The sequence below is a fragment of the Mobula birostris genome, chromosome 3 (assembly GCF_030028105.1).
Source record: "Mobula birostris isolate sMobBir1 chromosome 3, sMobBir1.hap1, whole genome shotgun sequence".
In the NCBI taxonomy this organism is placed as follows: Eukaryota; Metazoa; Chordata; class Chondrichthyes; order Myliobatiformes; family Myliobatidae; genus Mobula; species Mobula birostris.
The window spans coordinates 60,669,872-60,690,488 of NC_092372.1; the positions used below are offsets into that span (position 1 = coordinate 60,669,872).

Sequence of the window (20,617 nt, forward strand, 5' to 3'; positions counted from 1 at the left end):
CTAAATCATTAAGTATGGTTTTCATGCTCCTGTAGTTGCTCTGGTAATGAGAAGAGGGCATACTCTGGATGGTGAGGGTCTTTAGTGATGGATGCCACCTGCTGAGGATGGCCTCAACGGCAGATTCAAAATGGGTCCAGTACAGAGCTATTGCAAAGAGGTTGAATTTAGACCTGAATAGGAAATAAATAAACTGATGTGTCTGTCACATAGGGAAAGCCAGGTAAGTAGGAAAAGGAAGACTTGATAATAGCCTTGACAAATTTCACAACACATGCCAGTGATAATAAACCCAATTCTGACTCTGATACTAATACAGAATGGATAAAGGCAGCAATGAGAAAGGACCTCAGGCTAGAAAAATCAGGATGTAGAATTAGTATGGCAGGAACTAAAAACTAACAGAATGGAAGAAAACAATAATAGGAACAGTGAGTACGTAAAATTAAAATGCTACAAAGAGCATCATATGGGTAAGTAGAGATGCAAATAACTGAAAATAATAAATCGAAGAACTTGTAATATCCTATAGGAGGCAAAACAAAGTAGTAAATCTAGCTTGGATAACAAGTTCAGATAAAGTGATACACACATTTTGAATACTAAAATACCTCTTGGTTATTTCAGACCTAGAACTGTGTGACGACAGTGGTAATTGTCCAATTTAAAAAGGATCCGAGATAATAGTAATCGTAATAAAAGAACATAAGAAACAAGAGCACAAATAAATTATTCAACCCAGCCTGTCGCTTTTGCTAATTAATATCATGAATGATCTTTCTTCATCTTAAAGCCAAAAATACTGATCAATGTGCGAAAATATTCTTCTCATCTCTCTCCCAAATTGAGCCTGTGACACTTGGTTCTAGACATCCTACCCAGGGTTCACACCAGTTCTGCATCTACCCTGTGGAAGCCACTTGTAGAATTTTGTACATTTTCACAAGATCATTCTTTTATATTCAAGACAGGCCTAGACTACATCATCTCTCTTCCAAAAACTTTGCAGCAATTTACAAAACTATCTCGTGAATCTTTTCTATACCCTCTACTCTAAGTTTATCCTTCCCTAGGCAGGAGATCAGCCTTGTGAACAAATCTCAGAAGCAATCTCACCATGGCCTCATATAAATGGAGCAAAACACTGACGCTCTTATACTCAACTCCTTTTACAGAAGACTTATGCCAATTAAGCAAATGATTTTCAAGCTTCTGAATTGCTTGAAATTGCAGATATGTACAAGAACGACTGGTCTTCTGAATGTCAACATCTCTCAATCTTACATCATTGAAAAAAAATCTTCTATTTAATTGACCAAAGTGGAGAAATACACAAATTTCAACATCATATTATATCTACCATTTGTTCACCCATTCCCTTTACCTGTCTACATATCTTTGAAGAGACCATAAGATACAGGAGCAGAATTAGGCCATCTGGCCCATCGAGTCTGGTCTCCTCCTCAACCCCAGTTCCTGGCCTTCTTCTCATAACCTTTGATGCCATGTCCAGTCAAGAACCTATCAATCTCTGCCTTAAATACACCCAATGACCTGGGCCTCCAGAGCTGCATGTGGTAACAAATTCCACAAATTCACCACCCTTCGGCTAAAGAAATTTCTCCGCATCTCTATTTTGGAAGGGTACCCCGCTATCCAGAGGCTGTGCCCTCTTGTCCTAGACTCTCCCACAATGGGAAACATCCTTTCCACATCTACTCTGTCTAGGCCTTTCAACATTCAAAACGTTTCAATGAGATCCCCCCCCTTCATCCTTCTGAATTCCAGTGAGTACAGACCCAGAGCCGCATATGATAACCCTTTCATTCCTGGAATCATCCTTGTGAACCTCCTCTAGACCCTCTCCAACGCCAGCACATCTTTTCTCAGATGAGGGATCTAAAACTGTTCACAATACTCAAGGTGAGGCCTCACCAGTGCCTTATAAAGCCTCAGCATCACATGAAGCTTCCTTATATCTTCTGCAATTATCAAAAGGCTTTGTATTATTAAACTTGATACCCTCGTCCAAATTGTTTAGAGATTATGAACACGTGGGGCCTTGCACATATCCCTACAGTCAGTCTCCCTTGTGAAAAATAACTCATTCATTTCTACTGTTTACTACTTACTAACCAAGTGTCAAAGCAGATTGGTATATTACATTCCATATTGTGTACTCTAATAATCTCATGAGATCTTAACAAGATTTCTGAAGGTCCACATGAACCAACTATCCAGCCAGTTACATAATCAAAATATTTCATCAAATTTGTTCAATGACACGCTGCCTCCCAATTTCAATTATTTTTACAAGCATTTTATCATCATCTACTTAATAGATTCCAGCAAATTCCCTATTACTGGTGATGGAGTGATCCCATCACCTTCTCTCTACCCCCTTTAGACCATAAGACATAGGAACAGAATTAGACTATTCAGCTCATTGAGTCTGCTCTGCCATTTCATCATGGCTGATCCATTTTCTTCTCAACTCCATACTGAAAGTGGCCCCCCACTTTCAAATCTCTTACTAACTCTTCCTTCAGTTAGTCCTGACAAAGGGTCTCGGCCTGAAACGTCGACTGTACCTCTTCCTTGAGATGCTGCCTGGCCTGCTGCGTTCACCAGCAACTTTGATGTGTGCTGCTTTCAACATTCCATATTTTTCAATGAGATCCCTCCCTCATTCTTCTAAATTCTAGCGAGAACAGACACAGAGCTTTTAATCTCTGCTCATATGATAACCCTTTCATTCCTGGAATCATGCCCGTAAACCTCCTTTGAACCCTCTCCAATGTCAGCCCATCCTTTCCTAAATAAGGAGCCCAAAACATCTCACAGTACTCCAAGTGAGGCCTCACCATTGCCTTATACAGCCTCAGCATTACATCCTTGCTTTTATATTCTAGTCCTTGTGACTGGTGGTGCAGTGACATCAGCGTCAGACTCCGGAATGGAGGTTCCCGGGTTCGAATCCAGTCGGGCTCTTCAGCTACCTCTTTAGAACCCTGGGGTGCCCCTCATCAGGTTCAGGAGACTTATCTACTTTCAGACCTTTTAGTTTCCCCAAGCACCATCTCTCGAGTAGTAGCAACTGCACTCACTTTTCCCCTGACACTCGAGAACTTCCAGCATACTACTAGTGTCTTCCAAAGTGAAGACTAATGCAAAACACTTAGAGTTCATCCACCGTTTCCTTGTCTCTGTCACTATCGCTCCAACGTCATCTTTCAGCAGTCCACTATCTACTCTCGTCTCTTTTACTCTTTATGTATCTGAGACGTATCTTTCTTAAATAATGAGGTTATATTTGCTATCTCCTGGTCTGTGGAAACCATTCTAGGATTTATCGAAATTTGGAAGATATCAACCAGTGCATCCACCACTTTATCGACTCTTTTTAAACCCCAAGTAATGGTCATTGGGAACTACCTTATTTAATCACCCCCAAGGCTCGATTTATTTTTTAAAAAATACCAATTTCATTGAGCTTCTTAACTTCTTAGCATAACTTCATTATTTCCATGAAGACAAATCAAAATAGTTGTTTATTTTTCTGCTATTTCCATCTTCTCAATACATTTTTTTCTGTTTCCGTCTGCAAGGGACCCACAATAACTATAGCTCATCTTTTCCTTTCTTAAATGTTCACAGAAGCTTTTAAAATCCACTTTTCTTTTCCACATTAGTACATTGCATTCCACTTTCTCTACTCTTAAATAAATTTTCATCAGTCTATATTGAATTTTTAAAAAAATCAATTCCTATGCTTATTACCAATTTTTTGGCAAAATTATAAGCCTCTTCCCATTATCAAGTATTATTGTTAACTTCTCATAGCCAGGGATAGACCACTTTTCATGTTTACTTTCCCTTAAAAATGGTGTACAGGTATTTGTAATTTATGAATTAATTCATTACAAATTAGTTTTTATTGGTTCACTGTCAGTAATTTTAATCTATCAGAGGCAACTCAAGCCTCATGCCTTTAGTTTGCTTAATGCAGATTTATATCCTCTGGTTTCAATAAAAGTTGTATTGCTGAAAACACTGATAACAGGAATTTCATGAGGCTTCCTAGTGAGTTATAGGGGAGAAAATGGAAGTAAAACTAGGACACTTCAAGAATTGTGAACATCAAGTTCTATTTCAGACGCTTTCAAGAAATATTAAATCTTGCCTGTCAGATACAACACTTAATCCCATCTGTAACTACAAATTTGAATGGAAATATTCAAGTGGAAAGAGTTTAAGAGTTCAAGCTTATTGAAATAATATGAAAGTTTGATTTATTTAAAAAAAAGAATTCTTATAGGTGAACTTCTTATAAATCAAATAACTAAGAATTGCCTCTATCCACAAATGCAAAATAACTATTTTAGGAACAGCAATCTGTTTAAAGCAACATTTATATGGTATCTTATATATATCATGAGATGATAGGACAAACCTGGATGGCATTTTCTTCTGCTCCACCCCTGTCACGACGTCGTCCTTCCACACGAGCAATGGTTATTAATTGGCCTCCAATAACCTCTATAGAACCAGACAGCCTTCTGAAAAACAGGTTGTAGATTAAGCTAGTGGCAACAAACATAAAACAGTAACATAAGCAAACTAAAATTTCATGCATACTGAACGATTCCCAACAAAGTGTAAGAAAGCACTACAAACTGGATTTCAGGTTCATGGACAATAAGAACATAACAGGAGCAGCAGACCACATGTCCCATGAGCCTGCTTGCTACTCAATGATTTACATGGACTCAGCTCCATGTATCTGCCTTTTCCCCACAATATCAATTCCTCTGCTATGCAAAAATCTATCTGTATTTAATGAGGTAGCCTCTACTGCTTCCTTGTGTCGACATATGTACTCTCTAAGGAACAGTTTTACCTCATCCCTGTCTGTAGTCTACTCCACTGAATCCTGAGGATATGTCCCTTAGTTCTCACCTCACCTATCAATGCGAGCAATGTTACTACATCTCACATTTCTCCCTCTCATAATTTTATATGTTCCTATAAGACTCCATCTCATTCCTCTGAATTCCCAGCAGCGATTCCCAGTCTCTCCACATAGGCTTACACCCTCATCTCTGGAATCAACCTGGTGAACCTCTTCTACACTGTCTCCGAAGCCAGTAACATTTCCTCAAGTAAGAAGACCAGAACTGCATGTAGAACCCCAGGTCCAGCTTCACCAGTACCTTGTACAGTTGTAGCATAACCTCCCGGCTCTTAAGTTCAATCCCTCTAGCAATGAAGGCCAACATTCCATTTGCCTTCTTGATAAATAACCTTTTGCAATTGATGCCAAGCACCTTCAAGTCCCTCTGCACAGCACCATGCTGCAATCTGATCTATCTAATCTTCTATTTTTCCTTCCAAAGTGGATGATCTTGCATTTACCAACCTTGTACACCATCTGTCAAACCCTTGCCTACTCACTTAACCTATCCATATCTCTCTGCATCCTTTGCACAACTTGCTTTTTCACTCAATTTAATATCATTAGCAAACTTAAACATACTATACTCGGTACCCTGTTCCAAATCATTATTGTAAGTTGTGAACAGGTGTATGTTCAGCACAGATCCCTGCGGCAATCTGCTCACTACTGATTGCCAATCAGAAACACATTTATCCCAACTCTTATTTTTTTAACCAATCCACTATGGATGCTAATATATTACCCCCAACTTCACGCATACTTATCTTATGGGTAAGTCTTTTATGCAGCACCTTTTCAAATGCCTTCCGGAAATCCAAGTACACAACATCCATCTGTTCCCCTCTACCCTCTGTACTTATTATATCCTGAAAGAACTCCAGCAAGTTTGTCATGAATCCATGCTGAATCTACCTGACAGAACCATTTCTATCCAAATATCTCACTAGTTCATCCTTAACGATAGCATCAAGCACTTCTCTAACTACAGACGTTAAGCTAACTGGTCTCTAGTTAACCGCCTTTTGCCTACATCCTTCTTTCAAAACAGTGGCATGACACTTGCAAATTAAGAATGAGATCAGGGCAATAGAGAGACCCAAGGAGCAGAATAACTATGCTGCTAATCCTACTTTGACGAATACATGGCACAGGTAGCAATCCTGAGATTTTTACTTGAGGTCCTACTTTATAAATTTATCTCCTAACTCCCTAAATTTAGCTTGCAGGGCCTCCTCCCACTTTTTTCCTGTATCACTGGTACCTACAGGCACCACAACAGATTTTCATAGAAGAGTATAGGACAGTATAGGACCTTTGGCAGACAATGTCACATCGATCTTTTAACCAACTCTAAGATCAGTCCAACTCTTCTCTCCCATATAGACCTCCTTTTTTCAAACGTGCCCATCTCAGAGTCTCTTAAATGTCCTTAATATGTCAGCCTGGTAGCACGTTCCATGCACCTATCACTCACTCCTTGTTTAAAAAAAAACCTGCCTGATATCCTCCCTATACTTTCCTCCAATCACCTTAAGGTTATGCTCCCTCGCATTAGCCATATTTCACTGAAGTCACATTTCTAAATAAAGTTCCAGCATCAAGGCAGAACTTGAAATGCGAATAAGCGTGCTTTGAAAATTTATTTGTAACCTACTATATTAAGGAGCAATGCTAATTATTGATTGATCCCATGCTCAATTTTTCAAGTGCTCCTTAATGTGAGCCAAGGATATGACATTTGAAGTATTTTCATCTCAGGTTAACATTTAATTCCACCAGCCCGCTACACATCCATTTTCAAAAGTTGCTGCAACCGAAAAACAACAAGTAGAGAAACTAACTAACAGCTTCAATCGCAGGGCATGAAAACAAAGATGCTGACGGATTTAATATAAAAACTACTTACGGCAAAAATGAAATAGATTAAGGAGATACATAAAATTCGTACTAATAACCAAGCTTCAAAACTTGGGCCTCTACTTCCCTCTACAATGATCCTTTTCTTCATGATTAGAAGACGGTCAGTGTGGATCAGTGATAACTTTTTCTCCTCACTATCAACACAGATGCACTTCAAGGATGTTTGCTCAGCCCATTGGTTTACTTTTTCTACACCTTGACCATGGGGCTATGCTAAGCTGGAACACCATCCATAAATTGGTAGAATCATGAGACAGCGTACAGGAGTGAGTAGATCGGCTGGTTGAGCAGTCTCAAAACAACCTCACCATCAGCACCATCAAGACCATGGAACTGACTGTGGATTTCAGGAAAGAGAAGTCTGGATAACAAACACCAGTCCTCACTGACCGGTCAGCAGTGAAAAGGGTGAGCAGTTTAAATGCTTGGGCATCAATATCACAGAGAACATATCCTGGCCCAACACAATGATACAATCACAAAGATGGCACGCCAGCAGTTCTTCTTCATTAGGCTTGAAGAGATTTAGTCTTTAGGAGAAGAGTCACCAAAGACTCTTAAAAGTGTTTACAGATGTACAGTGAAAAGCATTCCACTGATTGCATCACATTCTGAAAGCTCCAATAGCAGAAGACATCTTCAAGGGGTGATGCCTCAAGAATGCAGGACCCTCAACACCCAGGATATACCCCCTTTGTGTTACTACCACTACACTTGAAGACCCACACTTCAAAGCTTTAAGAACTGCTTTGAAGTCCTCCACCATCAGATTTCTGAATCCATGAATACTACTTCATTATTTTTGTTTGTACCACTTATTCTGTGTAATTTATAGCAATTTTATGTCTTTACATTTACTGCTGCCGCGAAACAGCAAATTTCACATCATATAAGTGTTAATAAACCTGATTCTGATTCCAAATCTAAACAATTTTTCCTTCAAATCTGCGAGCCAAAGAAGTGAGTTTTTATTTTAGACACAAATCAGAAGGCATACATTAAAGAGTATCAGAAGAATAAAGCAGAGACCTAAAAGAATTTATTTCCCCACATGCATCTTCACTAAAACTTAGAATGCATCATCATATGCAGCCAATTAAGTAGATTTACCACTTAAAATTAGACTGAAAACACCTAAAGGGCTAGCATTTAACTGGAACCTTGCTCTGTGCTTTGACTCTGAAGATTTTTCACTTAAAAGACATACACTGCACATTTCAACATTTTAAGTAAGTACACTGAGAGTAAAACTCAATAAAACTTCTGTGAGCCATCCATTTAATCCAGTATACTGTATTTCAAAAAACCGAACCATTTAATGGAAGACTCATACTTCATATTTCTGCAAAAAATTAGGGCTATGCAAGGCTTTTTTTTAAAATGCAAAATTTGCAACATAATCAAATACAAATAAGTGAATGTGCAGTCTTTTGCTCAGGGAAAGGGAACCAACAATTAGAGGGCGTAAGTTTAATGTGACAGGGGAATGATTTAAAAAGGGACCCAAAGGACAACTTCTTCATGCACAGGGTAATGCTGTCAGAGAAAGTTGGGGACTGAGAGCCGAGTTAGGGGTCAGGATAGGGTTCAGAAACAGGGATATCGGGGAACTGGAGGACAGGCTGGAGTACAAGCCGAAGTCTCTACTCAACGTTTGAAGATGGCTTGTCCTGGGGTTAGATGACTCTGTACATGCATGGGTGGGTGAAACTGGACTTGTTTCGCTGTTGTTTTGTTGCTTGGTATGTTCTGCTTTTTTTTTTTTGTATTCTGTGTTGTTCTGCCTAGCATTCTGGACATACTATATTGGCGTCTGAATATGTTGCGACTCTTGCAAGCTGCACCCCTCCCCCAGCACATCTGTATATTGGTTGTTAATGCAAATGACATTGTATGTTTTGATGTAGGTGTGATAAATAAACCTGCATCTGAATCTCTCCTAATTTTCCTAATAAGCCTACTTTTAAACTTCATATACTTATCAAGTGATTCATTCATACCCAGCATCCTAAATGTGATGTATGCTTCCTCCTTTTTCCTTAGCAGAATGTCAGCCAAGGTTCCCTAAAATTGGTATGTCTACCCTTCACACTAACAGGAAATAGTTTCTGCCCCGGACTCCTTTTATGACCTTTTTAAAAGCTTCCCAGTTGCCAACAGTTCCTTTGCTTTTGAATAGTCACCCAGTTGAACCCAGCTAGATCCTGCCTAATAGCCCCAATGTTGGACCAAATCATTCCCCAAGAGGAGGTTCTGCATAAATCCTTCCCAAGTCAGTCTTCTACATATTGCATTTGGAAACTATCCTGGATGCACCATACAAATTCTACCCCATCCAGAGATCACCACCCTTGACCTCCTGCATTTTAATTTCTTACCCATCTCCCTTTACTCGTTCTACAGGACCTCATCCCCTGTTCTAATTATGTCATCTGTACCAACTTGTACAACAACCTCTGGCTGTTCATCTCCTCACCCCCCCCCGATAATTTTCTGCAGTAGCCACTTTACCCAGGCATCCCAGAGGTAACACACCATCCTGACATCTCTTCACCTGCCAAAAACTACTGTCTGTCCCTCTCATAATCGACACTCCTATCACCATCACCCTGTCTGACTTCATACTTTCCCTCCGAGGCAATCACAGTCTAAAGACCTGCCTACGACTGTTGGCTTTGGAGCCAAAATTTCATATTTCTATTTAAATGTGATAAAACCAGCAAAAACTTCTAGAAGAAATGGAAACAGTTTCAGTGGATCTGCTTTTGTTTATTTTCAAACCTGTTGGGTGGAGGTCCTGCTCTGAAACGATTTGGAGGAGAAGGGAAATCCATCTTGGGGGGTGGTATCTCTGGCTCTTTCTCAGGATTTCCAGTTCTACCCTGCTGTACCTGAAAAAAAGTTTCAATACAAAAAGTAAGCATATTTTCCACTTGTATTAACAGGAAAATCTGTGTCAATATCACTTCTCTGTTATACTAAATCTAAGATAATCAATGACCAAAGAATGTTTCCACAAACACTTCTCATAATATTCCATGAATGCTCAGGGAAGACCAGATTTAAATCAAAATTCATTTCAGACAAGAATAGACATCTAGTACTACTAGAAGAGCACAAGTTTAAATCATAAAGTAAAATTCCAGGCATTTGAGTGATTTGAGCATTTAGGAAGTTTTAAGTTTCTGAAAAATTATATTGTAAGAAAATTAAAACATAATTTCAACTCTTCCAAAACATCGGATGTTTGCTTGTTTCCTTCCATCTCCTTTACCTGTTTTCCATTACACACAATCTAATATTCTTAAAACATGAAAAACACTTACGCAAAATACAAACGTTTGTAAATCAAAATTAGAAGAGAAAAGGTTTAGATTCTGAGAAAGAAATTCTTTCAAAACTAAAGGGCAATAAACAATGGCTTGTTGAAAATAATAGAAGAAAGCAGATACCTGCAGGACAGCATGGTTCCATAACCAAATAAAAAAAAGTTAAGGGAACAGTAGTAAATACATTAGCCAAACTATTAAGATGTTAAGATACAGAAAATGAACCTTTAGAAGAAAAAAATCTTCCATTGCTTGAAAAGAGAAAGAACTGCGGCAATTACATACTATCAATTTTACTCCTTATGGCTGAAACCTTGGATTCTATTTCCATTACGAATCAGTTGACTGATTTTTTAATATTCATATTCTGCTGGGCAGAATCGAAAACTAGATAGTGCACACTTGGACAATCACAAACTGATCAAGTGGTTGTATATTTTTAATTGTGCCCATTTATTCAGTGACCTTCATTGTACACTGTGTTGTTCATATGAACTTAAGGAAATTTCTTGATAAAATTTTGCTCAAGTTTCCAATCAGCCTTGTAAACCAGGTTGCTATTACTTGAACTAGAAGACAGGATGGGGAGAAAGAGAAAGTTATGGCAAGATCAATATTGTGTTCTGAAGACTCGTAACATACATAAGATGAAAGTAATGACTTGGATCAAGGAACAGATCCAAAAAAGTGAATGACAGAAGGTTAATGAAAGTAAATTGAGGTTAAAGTTTGAAAATTAAAGCAAGAGAATGGGACAAGAAAAACTGAGTAGTTAAAAGTTAACACAAAAAGTTCCAAATAAAGTAGTGTAAAGTCAACCTGTGCAGATTTGAAAGACTGTTTCCTTAATGGTGAGGGAAAAAAAGGATGGAAAAGAGGAAAGAAATTTAGGCCATGTCCATTATTGCTAAAACTGATGCACTAAAGCAAATCAAATAATGGTCTTTATCTCTAAGCAGTCAGAAGACCCAAGTGAGGAGATTGTGCTTCAGTTCCAGAATCTTCATCAGAACCCATGAGTTAATTTAGGGTCAACAATGCACTCAGAAAGCTTTACCTAGAATGTCAATCAGAGCTTAATAGTTAAACTGAGCTGAATTTTAAGCATTTATTTCGTAGGTTAGCAATACAGTAGGGTTATATTCCTTCAATTATATAAACAAAAATAAGGAATAATATGACAAATGTTGAAGAATTTAAAATGCTTCACAGGATAAATAAAGGGAAAAATAATCTCAAGTGAAGGAGCCCAAAATATGGATCACAAGTTGAAACTTAGTGCTGGGTCGCTGTCGAATCAGGAAGTACTTTATAGACAATAGGTGCAGGAGAAGGCCATTCAGCCCTTTGAGCCAGCACCACTATTCACTGTGATCATGGCTGATCATCCACAATCAATACCCCGTTCCTGCCTTCTCCCCATATCCCTTGACTCTGCTATCATTAAGAGCTCTACCTAACTCTTTCTTGAAAGCATCCAGAGAATTGGTCTCCACTGCCTTCTGAGGCAGAGCATTCCACAGATCCACAACTCTCTGGGTGAAAAAGTTTTCCCCTCAACTCTGTTCTAAATGGCCTACCCCTTATTCTCAAACTGTGGCCTCTGGTTCTGAACTCCCCCAACATCGGGAACATGTTTCCTGCCTCTTGCGTGTCCAATCCCTTAATAATCTTATATGTTTCAATCAGATCCCCTCTCATCCTTCTAAATTCCAGTGTATACAAGCCCAGTGGTTCCAATTTTTCAACATATGACAGTCCCACCAACCCGGGAATTAACCTCGTGAACCTACGCTGCACTCCCTCAATAGCACGAATGTCCTTCCTCAAATATGAGACCAAAACTGTACACAATACTCCAGGTGTGGTCTCACCAGGGCCCTATACAACTGCAGAAGGACCACTTTGCTCCTATACTCAACTCCCCTTGTTATGAAGGCCAACATGTCATAAGCTTTCTTCACTGCCTGCTGTACCTGCATGCTTACTTTCAGTGACTGATGAACAAGGACACCTTAGATCTTGTTGTACTTCCCCTTTTCCTAACTTGACACCATTCAGATAGCAATCTGCCTTCCTGTTCTTGCCACCAAGGTGGATAATCTCACACTTATCCACTTTAAACTGCATCTGCCCACTCACCCAACCTGTCCAAGTCATCCTGCATTATCATAACATCCTCCGCACATTTCACACTGCCACCCAGCTTTGTGTCGTCTGCAAATTTGCTAATGTTACTTTTAATCCCTTCATCTAAATCATTAATGCATATTGTAAATAGCTGCGTCCCAGCACCGAGCCTTGCAGTACCCCACTAGTCACCGCCTGCCAGTCTGAAAGGGACCCATTAATCCCTACTCTTTGTTTCCTGTTTGCCAACCGATTTTCTATCCATGTCAGTACCCTATCCCCAATATCATGTGCTCTAATTTTGCCCACTAATCTCCAACGTGGGACCTTATCAAAGGCTTTCTGAAAGTCCAGGTATACTACATGCACTGGCTCTCCCTTGTCCATTTTCATAGTTACATCCTCAAAAAAATTCCAGATTAGTCAAGCATGATTTCCCCTTCGTAAATCCATGCTGACTTAGACCGATCCTGTTACTGCTATACAAATGTGCCGCTATTTCATCTTTTATAATTGACTCCAGCATCTTCCCCACCACTGATATCAAGCTAACTGGTCTGTAATTCTGTTTTCTCTCTCCCTCCTTTCTTAAAAAATAGGATAACACTAGCTACCCTCCAGTCCTCAGGAACTGATCCTGAATCTATAGAACATTGGAAAATGATTACCAACGCGTCCATGGTTTCTAGAGCCACCTCCTTAAGTACCCTGGGGTGCAGAACATCAGGCCCTGGGGATTTATCAGCCTTCAGTCCCATCAGTCTTTCCAACACCATTTTCTGCCTAATGTGAATCTCCTTCAGGTCCTCCGTTACCCTAGGTCCTCCGGCCACTATTACATCTGGGAGATTGTGTCTTCCCTAGTGAAGACAGATCTTCACTACCTGTTCAACTCATCTGCTATTTCCTTGTTCCCCATAATAAATTCACCTGTTTCTGTCTTCAAGGGCCCAACTTTAGTCTTAACTAATTTTTTTCCTCTTCACATACCAAAAGAAGCTTTTACTATCCTTGCAAACACGAGGAAATCCGCAGGTGCTGGACTTTCAAGCAACACACTTAAAAGTTGCTGGTGAATGCAGCAGGCCAGGCAGCATCTTAGGAAGAGGTACAGTCGGGTCCTGACGAAGGGTCTCAGCCCAAAATGTTGACTGTACCTCTTCCTACAGATGCTGCAGGGCCTGCTGCGTTCTCCAGCAATTTTACTAGCCTCCTTTATATCCTTGGCTAGTTTACCTTTGTATCTCATCTTTTCTCCCCGTATTGCCTTTTTAGTTATCCTCTGTTGCTCTTTAAAAGTTTCCCAATCCTCTGGCTTCCCGGTCATCTTTGCTATGTTATACTTCTTCTCTTTTATTTTTATACTGTCCTTGACTTCCCTTGTCAGCCACGGTTTTAAAACATAAACACAAAGAAATATGGACATCTCTCCCTCCGAAGCTCTGAATTCAGTTTCAATTAAGACCTTCAACCAAAGATGGACAGATTTTGTTAACAAGCAACATCAAGTAGTGTGCAGAAATAACAGAAAAATGAAGTTGTGGTACAAATCTGTCACAATCTATTTGGAATACCAGTATTGGAAGCTAGGAGTACAGTTGAACAAGCATGGCTGCTTCAAGATGGCACTGGTAAACCACTGTGATATGTTAAGGGCAGCTTATAAAACTTCTAAATATACTTTTTTCTGAACTATTCTCACTGCAATCTGCAGTCTGTAATTTCCCTTTAATTAATGTACTTTTAAACTGTCATAATGAACTAACAATTTCAAAATCTTCTGAAGGACTCAGTGGACTTAACTCTCAAGCACGCAGGTACGGCACCTTCCAAGAGAGAGAAGGTACGTCACCATGGCTGAAAGAGGAGGAAGGGAGAACTCCAAGCCAGTCTAAAACGCCAGGGAATGAAACTTCCTCCATTTGGCATCTGGTTAGCAAATGTACAGTCACTGGAGAACAAGACTGAGGACCTAAAGGCAAGATTGCTCTAACAGGGGGAAAAGAGGAATTGCAGCATTCTCTGTTTCAGAGACATAGATCATTCCGGACACACTGCATTTGGCAATCAGACCAGAGAGCTTCTCGATACACTGGATGGACCAGACTGCTGATTTGGAGAAGGCAAAAGGTGGTGGGGGGGGGGGTCATCTGTTTTTGATTATAAACTCTTCATGGGTGTACGGATACAGTGGTCTTGTTGCACTCTTGCTCTCCTGAACTAGAACATCTAACAATTACATATCAACTGTTCTACTCATCAAGAGAATTCACCACAGCCATCCAGACCAGTTTACATACCGCCAAAGGCTGACGTTAAGCAGGTACTTGAGGTACTAAGTGTCAGCATCAGCATAGAAGAAACAGCCTACCCTGATGCCTTTCAAATCATTGTCAGGGACTTCAAATAGACTTCTTTGAATTGCAGATAGTGTGGAGGACTGTCAGAGGTTACAGCAGGACATTGATAGGATACAAAACTAGGCTGAGAGGTGGCAGATGGAGTTCAACCTAGATAAGTGTGAGGTGGTTCATTTTGACAGGTCAAATAGTATTCATGGTAAGACTCTTGGCAGTGTGGAGGGTCAGAGGGATTCTGGTGTCAGTGTCCATAGGACACTGAAGAGTTCAAGAGCTGAGAGATAGTGTTTCAACTATATAGGACCCTGGTCAGACCCCACTTGGAGTACTGTGCTCAGTTCTGGTCACCTCACTACAGGAAGGATGTGGAAACTACAGAAAGGGTGCAGAGGAAATTTGCAAGGATGTTGCCTGGAATGGGGAGCATGCCTTACGAGAACATTTTAGTGAACTTAGCCTTTTCTCCTTGGAGTGACGGAGGATGAGAGGTGACATAATAGAGGTGTATACAATAATGAGAAGCATTGATCGTGTGGATAGTCAAAGGCTTTTTCCCAGGGCTGAAATGGCTAACACGAGAGGGTACAGTTTTAATGTGCTGGGAAGTAGGTACAGAGGAGATGTCAGGGGTAAGTTTTCTTTTGCGCAAAGAGTGGTGAGTGCATGGAGGCAGATACAATAGGGTCTTTTAAGAGGCTGCTGGATAGGTACATGTTGCTTAGAAAAATAGAGGGCTATGGGTAACCCTAGATAATTTCCAAAGTAAGTACATGTTCGGCATAGCATTGTAGGCCGAAGGGCCTGTATTGTGCTGTAGGTTTTCTATGTAAATCTCTACCCAATTATCGACATATGGCCTGCAGCACCAGGGGGGCTAACATACTTAGCTACTGCTATACTAAAATGAGGAATGCCTACCGTTCCATGCCTTGACTGCATTTCAGGAAATCTGATCACTTCTCTTCCTACCTGCATACAGACAGAGGCTAAAAGAGCAAGACTCCAGAAGTAAGGATGACAAAGAGGTGGTTGCAGGAGGCAGACGAGGGGCCACCGTTTGAGTTTGTAGACCAGGCAGTGTTCAAGGACTCATCGGGGATCTGAACAAATACACTGCGGTTATCACAGAATTTATAAAAATAGCCAGACAAGTTTGTCCCCACAAAATCATTCAGGGTTTTCTCAACCAGAAGCCCTGAATGAACCATGAGAACTGCAATCTGCTGAGGGCCAGATCAGTGACATTCAGATCTAGCAACCAAGTAAAATACAAGAGGTTTAAGTACAATCTGTGGAAAGCCACCTCACGTACAAAGTGGCAGTTCCAGACCAATCTTGAATCACTGAAGGATGTTTGGCAGCTGTGGCAGGGCTCGACTGCTATCATCTCCTGCAAAGTGTAACGCCAAGGCTTCGCACCCAGAAAAGCGCAAAACCTTTTATGTTCACTTTGACTGTTAAAACATGGAGGGACCTTCACGAACTCCCACAACCCCTGTGATCTCACAGGTACCCAGATGCAGTACCTGGCCAAGTACTAAAAACCTGTGCTGATCAAATGGCTGGAATACTAACTAATATCTATAACCTCTCGCTTCAGCAGTAAGAGGTACCCATCTGCTTCCAGCAGGCTTCAATTATAGTGGTGCCTAAGAAGAACATGGTAACCTGCCTCAATGCCTCTCACCAGTAGCAGTTACATCCACTATGATGAAATGTTTTGAGACGTCCATGATTAAATATATCAACTCCTGCCTGAGAAGTGACTTGGATCAGCTCCAATTTGCCGACAGGTCCACAGCAGATGTCATCTCACTAGGTCTTCACTTAACCCTGGGACATCTGGACAGTGACGATGCATACATCAGGATGCTCTTCATTGACTACAGCTCAGCATTCCATACTTTCATCCGCTGAAAACTACTCAATATGCTTCAAGACCTAGGCATCAGTACCTCTTTGTGCAACTGGGTCCTCCATTTCCTCATTTGCAGACCCCAGTCAGTACAGATTGGCAACAACATCACCTCCACAATCTCCATCAGCACAGTTGTACAAGGCTGTGTGCTTAGCTCCCTGCTTTACTTGTTTTATACTCATGACTGGGAGGCTAAGCACAGCTCCAAGACAATATTTGAGTTTGCTGATGACATAACTGGTGTTGGCTGAATTAAAGTTAGTGATGAATCACTATAGATGGGAGACTGAAAATCTGGCTGAGTTGTGACACAACATCTCTCTCAACATCAGCAAAACCAAGGAGCTGATTCTTGGCTTCAGGAAGAGGAAACCATTGGTCTATGAGCCAGTCCTCACCAGGGGATCAGAGGTGTAGAGCGTCAGGAACTTTAAATTCTTCAATGTTGTTATTTCAGAGGATCTGTCCTGGGTCGAGCACGTGTCATTACAAAAAAGCACGGCAGCACCTCTACTTTCTTAGAAGTTTGTGAAGATTCAGCATGACATCTAAAACTCTGACAAACTTCTATAGATGTGTGGTGGAGAGTATATTGACTGGTTGCATCATGGCCTGGTATGGGAACACCAATGCCCTTGAACGGAAAAGCCTACAAAAAGTAGTGGACATGGCCCAGTCCATCCACGGGTAAAGCACTCCCCACCACTGAGCACATCTACATGTAGCATTGTTGCAAGAAAACAGCATCGATCATCAAGGACCCCCACCATCCAGGCCATGCTCTCTTCTCGCTGCTGGCATTGGGAAGAAGGTATAGCAGCCTCAGGACCCACACCACCAAGTTCAGGAACAGTTCCTAAACTCAGCCATCAGGCTCTTGAACCGAGGGGAAAATTTCACACGCCCCATAACTGAATTGTTTCCACACCTTCTGGACTCACTTTCATGGACTCTGATCTCATGCTCTCAATATTAATTGTTTGTTTGTTTGTTTATTTATTTATTTATTCATTCTCTTTTTTTGTATTTGGACAGTTTATTGTCTTTTGTACATTGGTTGCTTGTCTGTTGTTTGAAAGACTGTTGGGTGCAGTCTTTCATTGATTCTATTGTGTTTCTTGTATTTACTGTGAATGCCCACAAGGAAATGACTTTAGGGTTGTAAGCGGTGACACATGTATTTTGCTAATAAATTTAATTAGAATTTTGAATGTGTTTAAATGTAAATTAATAATTTGCAAAATGCACTGCCATATTGTAGACAATTCTAACATTTCACTGCTTACTGTAATTCTGTTCGTAGCTGAAGCAAGAGGAAGAGGTTCAAGACCCATTCTTAGACGTTTTTGTTTCTCACAGTAGGCTTTCCAGGTCTCCTCATTGAAGCCATAATTGAAGTAATCAGAAAGATCAGCACCTTAAATAGAGAAGAGCGAAAATGCATAAGAAAACCCAATGCCAAGATGACCCTTGATTATCCTATTATTATTTTTCTCCCATATTCACCAATTTTCTGAGCTAAAGATACACAGTGGTCATTACATTAGACAATAGATTTTTTTTTAAAAGATTTCAGGAATTTCTTAAAAGAATGACGCTTTCCCAAATAGGATTCAGAAACAAGATATAGTTAACAGAAGCATAGAAATAGTTTCAAATTAACAATCAGATTTAAATAGCCAATTACTGAGAGGGTCATTTCCAAACAGAATACATTATACCTGGTTTTCTCCAAGGTTTATCTTCAAAAGAATCCAAGTCTATTTCTAATGTTGGGATCCCATTAATATCACCAGGTGCATCAAGGTCAACTCCTTTTCCAGCTTTTGTTCCTAGAAAGTAAAAATTCAGGATTAGCAGCTAACAAAAATTATTTCCATGATACAACACTATAAAAAAAATACTTTGAACTCTGACATTTCTAATATTGAACTACTCATTTGGTAAAACTATTGCAATTGAGAACAAATTTAGAACAATTTATTCAAAAACTAACTTACAGGCATATCCACAAGTTAAGTTGGTGACATTAAGTATCGAAGATATTGAATGCCAGTAGACAAAGATTGAATGGTTAATATCCCCAGTTTTACTATTGAAAACAAAACCATATCTCACAGTAACACACATTCACAATGCTGGAGGAACTTAGCAAGGCAGGCAGCATCAACAGAGGGGAATAAACAGTCAATCATTCGGGTCGAGAAAGCGACTGGTTATTTCCCTCCATATATGCTGCCTGACATGCGGAGTTTCTCCAGCATTTTATACACGTTGCTCAAGATTTTCAGCATCTGTGGATTGTTCACTTTACCTACGAAAACTGAACACATTGCCATTAGTCTCATGTACAAACTATCTAAGAATGTATCTGAGCCTAAAGCATGTATCGAACAGATGGTCAGTGTTCTAGAAAAAAAGCAAAAACTATAATGCCTGCTCACTTTGGACCAAGGCCTACTTTCAGAGTTGTATAATTCACAAAGCTAGCCACTGGTTCAGGAAATGACAGCACACTATATAGCTAATGATACTCACAATATTTGAAGCCATTGTGAAAAAGTCAAGCAATTTAAATATAGACAAATTAATGAAATCCAACCGGTTACCAATTTACTTTCAGGCCAAAAATCACTAAAATTTGACAGTTGGAGGTTTCTTGCTGTAGTCATGGACAAGGAATAGCTCTAGTACCAATACTACTCCCTCTACCCTACTGCATTAAGTTTCGATCATGTAACAGATCCTCTTTTCTGAAAGTATACTATCATAGAATCTTTTGTTGAAAGTAGTTTTCCTTCTAACATGCTGGAAGATGCATTGATGGCCTTTTAGGTTATTCTGACTCTAAATATTCTTAATTACTTTATGATTACACTCAAGGCTCCACAGAAACTCAAAGTTGTTGTTTTACAAATGCCAATTAAACTTTAAAAAAAGGGTATTCTGATGTCGCTTCAGGTTCAAAACTTAAGTGTTTACTTGAACTACAAATTTCCATTTAGAATGTAGAGTGTCATTTAATTTTTCAAAACGGCCACAAGTAAGAAATGAACAAGGGAAAGTGATGTTAGGTACATCTCCACTAAGTAGTACAGAATGGCAATGAAGGGCATTTGCCACCCTGTCCTTGTGTCTTGGGCTGAAGCGGGCAAATAGATCATGAAAAACATAAAAGGTTTCTTACCTGATCCATAAAGTCTACTTGAAGACTTGATATTGAGATTTACAGGTGTTACACCATAGCTTTTGGACAGAAAATATAGTTTAAATTAGGGCAAAAAAATTCTCACAATATGCTGCTCACTTGTCAATTCAACATTTTTTACTGAATTTTCTCAAAGAAAATACTTACATTTTTTATCATACAGGATATACAGTGCCTATTAAAAGTATTCAGCCCCTCTTGGAAGATTTCATGTTTTTCATTTTACAACATTGAATCACAGTGGATTTAATTTGGGATCTTTGACACTGATCAACAGAAAAAGACTTTTTCATGTCAAAGTGAAAACATCTCTACAAAGTGATCTAAGTTAATTACAAATATAAAACAAAGTAATTGATTGCATAAGTATTCACCCCCTTCAAGTCAGTACTTAGCAGATGCACCTTTTGCAGCAATTACAGCCTTGAGTCTGTGTGGATAGGTCTGTATAAGTTTTGCATACCTGGACATCGCAATTTTCCCCCCGTCCTTCTTTACAAAACTACTCAAGCTCTGTCAGATTGCAAGGGGATCGTAGGTGAACAGCCCTTTTCAAGTCCAGCCACAAATTCTCAGTTGGATTGGGGTCTGGACTCTGACTTGGTCACTCCAGGATATTAACTTTGTTGTTTTTAAGCCATTCCTGTGTAGCTTTGGCTTTATGCTTGGGGTCATTGCAGAAAACAAATCTCCCAAGTCACAGTTCTCTTGCAGACTGCACCAGGTTTCCCTCCAGGATTTCCCTGTATTTTGCTGCATTAATTTTACCCTGTACCTTCACAAGCCTTCCAGGGC

At 39.8% G+C, this 20,617-nt stretch overlaps 1 protein-coding gene across 4 annotated transcripts in view; it reads right to left on the reverse strand.

Annotated features, from left to right (window-relative positions):
• fip1l1a (FIP1 like 1a (S. cerevisiae)) overlaps window positions 1–20,617 on the reverse strand; it is a 90,989-nt gene that overhangs the window by 52,120 nt on the left and 18,252 nt on the right. For 3 of the 4 annotated variants that reach the window (XM_072252710.1, XM_072252709.1, XM_072252707.1), the window contains exons 5-9: window positions 19,802–19,860; window positions 18,336–18,446; window positions 17,901–18,031; window positions 9,659–9,768; window positions 4,454–4,559 (exon numbers count right to left, since the gene is read on the reverse strand). In XM_072252710.1, coding sequence (XP_072108811.1) covers window positions 4,454–4,559; window positions 9,659–9,768; window positions 17,901–18,031; window positions 18,336–18,446; window positions 19,802–19,860 — 517 coding nt within the window. The remainder of the gene's footprint in view (window positions 1–4,453; window positions 4,560–9,658; window positions 9,769–17,900; window positions 18,032–18,335; window positions 18,447–19,801; window positions 19,861–20,617) is intronic. The other variant, XM_072252708.1, reaches the window with a different exon arrangement.